This window comes from Eutrema salsugineum, unplaced genomic scaffold (genome assembly GCF_000478725.1).
Source record: "Eutrema salsugineum unplaced genomic scaffold, Eutsalg1_0 scaffold_1, whole genome shotgun sequence".
Classification (NCBI taxonomy): domain Eukaryota; kingdom Viridiplantae; phylum Streptophyta; class Magnoliopsida; order Brassicales; family Brassicaceae; genus Eutrema; species Eutrema salsugineum.
In genome coordinates, this window is record NW_006256909.1 from 20,639,756 (window position 1) to 20,649,098 (window position 9,343).

Below are 9,343 nucleotides of genomic sequence, written 5' to 3' on the forward strand. Positions count from 1 at the left end.
TCGTACGAATTGAGCGATCCCTACTGTTCTGAAAAGGTCTTTCACAGATCTCAAACTTTGATGAAGACCGGGCAAGCTGATTTGGTCCGGAAAGGCTCCGTCCGCCGTGACCTTTGTACTTCGCCGTTCAGTTCTCGGATGCGCGTAATGTTGGTGCATCTTCCGGAAGCTGTATCTTTCTCCCTACTGGTCCGAATTGGATGATTCCAACTGTTCTGGGGTCTTTGTTTGATTATCTCCAACTTTGCTGAAGACCCCGCCAACTGATTCGGACCGGAAGGTTCCCCGGATTTCATATCTTTGAATTGCGCAGACAAGGACAGATTTTGGTCGAGAAAAGCTTCCCACGGTAAGAAAAATGACCGAGGGCTGTGTACCGCGGTGAGCTTTTTGGTCGTAAAAATTCTTTCGCCTCGGCCAAAACTCAACCCGCGGTATTAACGCCTGATCTTCGACCCAGGCTGACTTTGGTCGATCGGTACGGACTTTGGTCGGTGCTGAACGATCGGTAAGGATTTTGGCCGAGGTTGGACGATCGGTAAGGATTTTGGCCGGTAATGAGCGATCGGTAAGGATTTTGACCGAGGTTTCTGTCCGCCCGGTATGCGATTTGGCCGAGAAATTCCTCCAAGCGGTTCTCACCATTTTTGACCGTTTTCTTCACCGTCTTCTTCTCTGCTCCTCTTCTTAAGCTCCAAATGACTCCCAAAGCACCTGATAAAGACCTCAAAACATGCAAAACTCTTTGGGACCTAATGCAAGCCCTAAATCCTATTTTCATGCCTAAAGACTCAATTTACATGGGAAAACACATGATGAGGACTCTAAAATGCACTCTAAATGATGTAAAATATAGACATATCACCCATCCAAGTATATCATCAAACAACTGTCATATACGTTTCAACGAGGAGACAATCATTGAGAAAACTGATCCGAAGTATTCCAGAGAAATATACTCTTTCTGTGCATTCATAGATATTTTGCTTGGGTCGATTCAAACAGACCGATATCTTGGTAAGTTTCTTACATGCATGTTATTATCTTGGTTTATCTCATTAGCTGAGAAATAATTTTTTATAACTTAGTCATTTAATTTTGCAGTTGATCTTCTCGGGGTTGTCACTTTTGTTCAGAAACTTCAAAGAGGTGTTCCTATGTCCGATACATCGGATACACCCACAGAACGTCCACTTATTCGTTTTATACTTGAAGATTTCGGGTAAGTACAACTTATCCTCAAAATAACTGGTGTCAGACTTGGGTTTCTTGATATATTAAACTATGTTATTTATCTTATATGTTGGTGTAAATATATACAGTGTAAATTCCTTGAAATATATTGTTTGGGATAACTTGGCAGTAAAATTTGAAGAACTTTGGACGAACCGTGATAGGTCTTCAAGGCATATTATTGTATTGCGATTTTTCTCTTTCAATATGTGGAGAGGTACGTAAATATTAACTATTAATATCTATTCAATACAGAAATTAATCAGAAGTTTAACATATATATTGTTTCCACATGCGTACTGAATATGTATATGTAATTAGATGAGTGGATAGTTGAATCAGAAATATTCATATCTGATATTATCGAGGATCCTCCTACTCCAGAAGTGGCAATAGCAAAGATGAGGTATGTAAATTCCATCTTTGATATTGTATCCTGTATATGTATTTTATTGACATCTATTTTTATGATTTTATAATATTTTTATATTGTTTCAAGCTTGAAACTTCAGTTGATTTTACCCTTTTGGATGATGGATATGAATATCAGTATCCGTAGGAGATATTAATTTTTTATTTCGTTTTCTATAAATTGTGTACTTGAACAACACAGCTGTTGTTTATTTTTATTGTAATAAATAAATTATTCAATATCTATAAACTTCTTCTGTTTCGCAAAGAATCTCATTTTAGCGTATTGTTTTGATTTACAAAGAGTGTTACTTTATGTTTTCAATGCAAAATTGTGTTCATAGTCCATTGATACTGTTGTTGATTTAAAAGTATTACAATATTTTACTAGGAACATAAATATGTATATATATAATAAAAATATATTTAAAAAATGGAAGAAAATAAGGTATACGAAAAGAATAATATTACTATAAGCATAGTTTTGATATAGTACCGTCGTTTATTGAGTCAAATGATGAAAACATAAATAAAAACAAAAACAAAACACACAAAAAATACTAATCAAAAACTTAATATAACACCGTGGTTTGATTCTGTGATTGTAGTCCGCATTCTCTCGACTTCGGCTAGGTTAGGGTTTGATGAAAACGAATTTTTAAGTTTAACTCACACTGATTTTTGTTTGATGAGAAACTTTGGGAATCGACGTTTATAATGTTTTTTGAAAAGTGATTATGCTGAAACTTTTCTTCGTGAGTTGGGTGGATGTAAACAAGATGTCGTTATTTGCATCATTCATTTTGCGAAGATAATTGTTCGACGAGGTATTTTTTAGTTTTTGATATGAGATGGTTGTATAATATATGCGATAAATATGATTTGATTTTGGTTTGTTCGATAATATAGGGTGTTTCTTGGCAACTACGCGTATGATTGCACACAAGTTATTCTAAATTCACCATGCTTCGAGGTCTATCAGTTTCGAGAGTTGATATTCAGTCGTTAGACCTTGGTGTTACGAGTTCCGTGATAATGTTTTTGGAATTCTTTTATATCGATTTTTATATTTTAATTTTTATGGTTTGTGTTAGACATCGTATGTGATATGAATAAAATTTGACTTTTGTCGCAGTGTATGAAAATAATATTTTTTAATTTTATTTTTATGTATGAATTTCGATATTCATAGCTATCCCCAAAACGTTTGCGTAACAAAGTATAATATAATTGTCCACAAAAAAATGTGATATAATTTATTGAGATGATATTTTAAATAATTATATTTTTGAGAGAATATTCAAGTTCTAAGAAATATAACGATAAACTTTTCGGTTTTCGAAAAAATATTAGGAGAATATATTTGTTGTAATGTAGAGGTATATTTTTAGGATTAGCTCTACATATTTGCAATAATAAATAATTATTTATAGGTCCACGTTATTATAATGTAGAAGTATCTCAATAATATTTTAACATTATCACGAAAAATGTAAATTTTCGATATTGGAGTATTATGGTGCATGAGAATATAAGCATATTATCGTGAAGAATAAGTAATGTTCATTAGAAACTATGTAACGTAAGCTTGGGCGTCCTCGGAAAAAAAGTTCATCTTCGTCGATTGCTCCAAATAAAGGTGATATTTCAACTAAATTACATTTTGAAAACATTCATGTGTTATAAATCTGCTTATTATTAACTGGAATTTGTAGGTGGTAATGCTAAGAACGCACGATATGCCCTTACCAGTGCAACCGATATTGACCAACTTGGAGGTTTGTTTCATTACAATATTGATGAAGTTCCTGATCTAACACCCCAGGGAATTCGTAATGCACAACAGAGAAGAATGCATATCATACGTGAGAGGAGAAAAAAAGAAGAAGCTATTGGTTTGATCTTCTTTTTTAATGATTACAATGTAGATTAATAATTATATACTTGTTTTATACTTACTATTTTTTCCATGGAAAAAACAAACAGATTTTTCGGCTACTTCTATCAACACGGAAGAGTTTGATTGCTTTATTGCTACTGATTCTGAGTCCGATAGGGATAATGATGAAGACTCTATGTCGGAAAGTGAGGATATGAAAAAACCAACTTCCGGGTAATAAAAAAAAGGAAGACCCAAAAAACGTGCTAAATTCTCTGATTCTTGTGATGAGGAAGCAACCGAGACCGTTGTTACTAGAACAGATTTATTGGAATCAGTTAGTCCTGGTCTGAAGGATGGAGCTTATAGTTTTCATTGGACTAATATATTTCATTTAATACATAATATATAAATATCGTGTAATTAATACTAATCAATGAATATTTTCCTAACCAGGTTATTACGATGATGGTGATCCTATATATATATGTGGTAAGTGTAAGGCTTATATGTGGTATGGAGAGAGGTTGGGTAAACGATATCGACGTGGGAAGCCTATATTCTCCATGTGTTGTGGTCAGGGTAAAGTCGTTCTTTCACTTCTTAAAGACCCTCCGAATTCGTTTTTAGCATTGATGTACAATGATGGTGATTTGCGTGATCACTTTCATGAGTTTTTCCGGGCGTATAATATGATTTTTTCCTTCACTTCTCTTGGAGGAAAAATAAATAAAGAAATCAACGACGGTAAAGGTCCATACATTTTCCAGATGAGTGGGGGAGAACTACCATAGTATAGGGGATATGCTACCAGCTCCTAGAAAAGAACCAGCCTTTTTACAGCTGTATATATATGATACTGCAAATGAAACATCTAACCGAATAGCTGCTTATGGGTATGATTATTATTCCTTTGGTTTATATTTAATTTAATCATTGAGATCAATTTTAAAACATATATGTATTGTTATTAAATGTTATGTGGTTCTAACTGTCATAAGACTTTATTTTAAAAACTTTTTAGGAAAACGGGACCGACTGATAAATTGCGAGAGAAGGTGGTTGAGAAAATAAAAAATATGCTAGATAAACATAACAAACAAGTGGATGCATTACGAAACGTGCGAGAAAGGTTTGGTCCTAACGATGATACAAGCCGGTTAAGGTTAATTTTAAGGCATGACAGGAAAAGTGATGGAAGGACTGAGAATCTACCAACTACTTACGAGGTTGCTGCATTGATACCTAATGATTTCGATATTGAGACAGATTCACGTGATATCATCATCAAGTGTTAAAAGACTGGAAATCTCAAAAGGATCAGTGAACTACATCCCGCATATTTGTCTTTGCAATATCCATTATTGTTTCCCTATGGCGAGGACGGGTTCAGACTTGGTATCGATATTGGTTTTGTAGATACCAAAGGGAGGAAAATGTTGCATATTACTATGAGAGAGGTTTTTGCTTTCCGCATACAGGAGAGGGTTGGCGAGTCACCAATCATCCCTTTATCTGGAAGATTATTCCAGCAGTTATTAGTGGATGTGTACACGATGATTGAGACTAATAGAGTATGTTTCATTTCAATGAATCAGTCTAAACTTCGTTGCGAAAATTATGATAAGATAAAAAAAACTGTTGATGAAGGTGACACTGATATTTCTGACAAGGGTAAACGTATTATTATACATTCTTCTTATACTGGTGGTACAATGTATATGGTGCAACATTATCTAGATGCAATGACTACTTGCCAGCATTTTTGTTTTCCGGATCTTTTCATAATCTTTACGTGTAATCCCAACTGGCCTGAGATTACCAGGCACCTAAAAAGACATAACTTGAAGCAAGAAGATAGGCCAGATATATGTACGCGAGTTTTCAAGATGAAACTAGATAATCTCATGCACAGACTCACCAAAGAAAATGTGTTAGGTGTCGTAAAAGCCGATATGTTTTATTAAACTAAGTATCTTATTTCGTTTAGCAAGATATTGTCCATACCACTGCTAGATGATCATGCTAACTAATCTTTTAAAAACTAAAAATTATTCGTTGCAGCGATCTACACGATTGAGTTTCAAAAACGGGGACTACCTCATGCACACATCGTTCTTTTTTAGAGGCTGGTCACAAGCTACCAACAGGTGATGACATTGATAAGATAATATGTGCTGAAATTCCTGACAAAGATATTGATCCAGCGCTGTATGAGATAGTAGGAGATGTCATGATGTATGGGCCATGTGGTGCTTTGAATAAGGATAGTGTTTGCATGGCTGAAGGAAAATGTACAAAGTATTTTCCAAAACCATTCAGTCCGATCACTTAAATATATGATGTTGGATATCCTATATACAGGCGACGTAATGATAAGAAAGTTATCGTTAAAAAGGGTATTGAATGTGATAATGGATTTGTGGTTCCTTATAATAGGAGCCTCACACTGCTTTATAGGGCTCATATCAACGTCGAATGGTGTGTACAGTCGCGATCAGTAAAGTATCGATTCAAATATATTCATAAAGGTGCTGATTACATCCGTGCAACTATCAAGAATGATGATAAAGAAAATGAGATTAAGAAACACTTCAACTGTAGGTATGTTTTAAACATTTTGTTCACATCTTTTATATCTTTGAAATTCCAATCTTCCATTATTTAATAATGTCTTTCTATATAGGTATGTAGCGCCTTTGGAGTCTACGTGGAGAATTTTCGGTAATCGTACTCACCATCGCACGGTTTCTGTAGTTAAACTACCCTTTCATTTACCGAACCAGCAAATGGTCATATACAACAAGGATGATCCAGGTGACGAGGTTATTAATCGTGTCTCAGTTGGTACGTCAAAATTTATTGCTTGGATGGAGTGCAACAAGGAGTATGAACTGGCGAGGACGTTAACTTATGCGCAACTTCCTTCGAGATTTGTATGGAATGGACCAAAGAGGATATGGACGCCATGATCAAGGAGAATTGCTCTTGGTAGAATTACGTACGTACCCATTGGGGCAGGTGAAGCGTATTATTTAAGGCTTCTGCTTAATTTAGTCAAAGGACCACGTAGTTTTGACGATATAAAAACGGTCAACAAAGTTCTACATTCTTCGTTTAAAGACGCTTGCTATGCGTATGGATTATTGAATGATGACAAAGAATATATTGAGGCCATCAATGAGGCCGGATTGTGGCTTTCTGCCAATTATCTCCGTCATCTTTTTGTGATCATGCTCACTACTCATAGTATATCCATTCCTTCTAGAGTTTGGGATGCTACATGGCAGGTATTATAAGATGACATCATATATAATTACAGAAAGATTGCCAGGGATCAAAGTAAGTCGTATAGTTATCGTTTACGTTGTTGTTATTATATATCTTTAAGATATTGATAGCTAATTGATCTTTTGTAAATTTTTGAAATTGTGTAGCTGTTAGTCTATCTCAGGAGCAAGTTAAAGACTTTGCTCTGATCGAAATAGAACTTCTTTTACGTGTAAGTGGGAGATCTTTAAAAGAATTCACACCTATGCCATTTCCTGAAGATATTACTCTGGAGTCATGTGATAATCCTCTTATTCGGGATGAGATTAATTACAATCGCGAAACTCTTAGAGTTAGAAACCAGCAGATGTTAGCCACTGTAACCAGCGAACAGAGAAGTGTTTATGATGAGATCCTAGAAGCAGTAAATAAGAACAACGGAGGTATGTTCTTTGTTTATGGTTCTGGAAGTACTGGTAAAACTTATTTGTGGAGTCTATTATGATCTGCTCTACGTTCCCAAGGTGATGTTGGTCTTAAGGTTGCATCGAGCGGGATTGCTACGTTGCTATTAGAAGGAGGCCGAACTGCGCATTCAATCAAGAAGGAGTCGAATCTTGCCGACCTGATAAGGATTGCTAAACTCATTATATGGGATGAGGCGTTGATGATGAGTAAAGACTGTTTTGAGACTCTAGATAGAACGATGCGTGGTATATTAGAAGTTGACAAGCCCTTTGGTGACAAGGTCATTGTTTTGGGAGAGGATTTCAGGCAAATATTGCCAGTGATTCCAAATGCTGGGAAGACAGAGATACTTATGGCCACTTTGAATTCATCACCTCTGTGGTACAAATGCAGAGTGTTGAGACTTACACAGAACATGTGACCTATAGCTGGAGATAGTAGCCGTGCGATGCTTAAACGATCTGCCTTTACAAAGTGGATCTTAGACATTGGTGATGGAACGATAAATGATGATGGGAGTGGTGAAGCCGTGATTGATATTCCTGATGATCTGTTGATTAAAGACTGTAAAGATCCTATAAAAACGACCGTCAAAGAGATTTATGGGAGTTTGTTTTCGAAAGAGTCTGATCCTAAATTTTTTCAAGACCGTGCCATACTGAGTCCAAGAAACGGTGATGTAGAGAAGATAAATGATTACATGCTTTCAAAGTTGTCGGGTATGTTTATTTTTTATTAGTTCCTCTTAACTTATTTGTTTAAATTTATATAATACAATCATTGTTTTGTATATAACATGTGTTGAAAGGACCTATCTTAGTTGTGATAGCATTGATACGGCTGAAGAAGTTGTCAATTACAATGATGCATCTGAAGTACCATCGGAGAGTGTAGCCAATAAGAATAAAGGTGGTTCCAACAATATGATTTATACCGAGGAGTTTTTAAATAGTATCAAGATGTCTGGTTTCCCTAATCATGTCCTGAAGTTGAGAGAGGGTACTCCTGTAATGCTTCTAAGAAATATCGACCCTAAGAATGGGTTTTGTAATGGCACAAGACTCATCATTACTAAGATGGCTAATTATGTTCTCCAGGCTCAGATAATAACAGGTAGCAAAGTTGGTGACAAAGTACTTATTCCTAGTATATTCCTCTCTCCTTCGGAGATGAAACTTCCTTTCAGGATGAGACGCAAGCAGTTTTCTATCACATTAGCTTTTGCAATGACTATAAACAAAAGCCAAGGACAAACACTCGAAAAGGTTGGTTTGTATCTTCCAAGGCCGGTATTTACTCATGGGCAACTCTATGTCGCTGTGTCGAGGGTTACACCTAGAGAAGATTTGAAGATATTGATCACCGATAAAGACAACAAACTACAAAGCAAAACATTGAATGTCGTCTACAAGGAAGTTTTTGACAAGATATGATTTTTTTTTTGTTTATCTATTCTCTATGGATCTCGAAATATGTTAGTTCTTTTTACTATATTATAATTACATTCGGTTTTATAGGTTTTACTAATAGATTTAATGTTTTTCGATTTTTCACTAAGTTGGATCTGATGTAATTCGTTTTCAAATTTTCACTAAATTAGACCTGAAATAATTCTTATATCATGTACTAAGTTTAGATTATCTATTATCGTAAATGGGTTTGTAAAGCCCATATATTAGATTATGTTTGATTGGTTTACACCAAAAAAATGTTACTAATGGATATGGGTATCGACTATTATTTTTATTGAACCCAAATATTGTATATAAATTGGAAGTTGTATAGTTACTCGGTTTTATCAATCTGATTCGTTTTTTCTTCATATATATATTACTCCACCATGTATAATTTAGCAGCTTTCTTAATGTTTTTTTTATTAATGGTTTGATCTCTGACGTTTAACTGTAGTCAGATATTCCAATGACAAACTCAATTCGATAATATATTTTAACGAAACTTAAATTGTAGCATATTATTGGACATCTATTGACATTTCATGTGATGAACATTGTCACATAGTTATAAATATCGAGAATGCTCCAAAACCAAATTATCAATGTCATCGAAATAAACTTAATAGTT

General features: G+C 34.9%; 1 protein-coding gene across 1 annotated transcript; it reads left to right on the forward strand.

Annotated features, from left to right (window-relative positions):
* Positions 1–7,709: 7,709 nt before the first annotated feature.
* On the forward strand, positions 7,710–8,694 carry LOC112082156. The gene is made up of 3 exons (XM_024149255.1): positions 7,710–7,984; positions 8,070–8,109; positions 8,164–8,694. Exons 1-3 carry the CDS (start codon positions 7,710–7,712, stop codon positions 8,692–8,694), a joined length of 846 nt encoding a protein of 281 aa, XP_024005023.1.
* Positions 8,695–9,343: the final 649 nt, after the last annotated feature.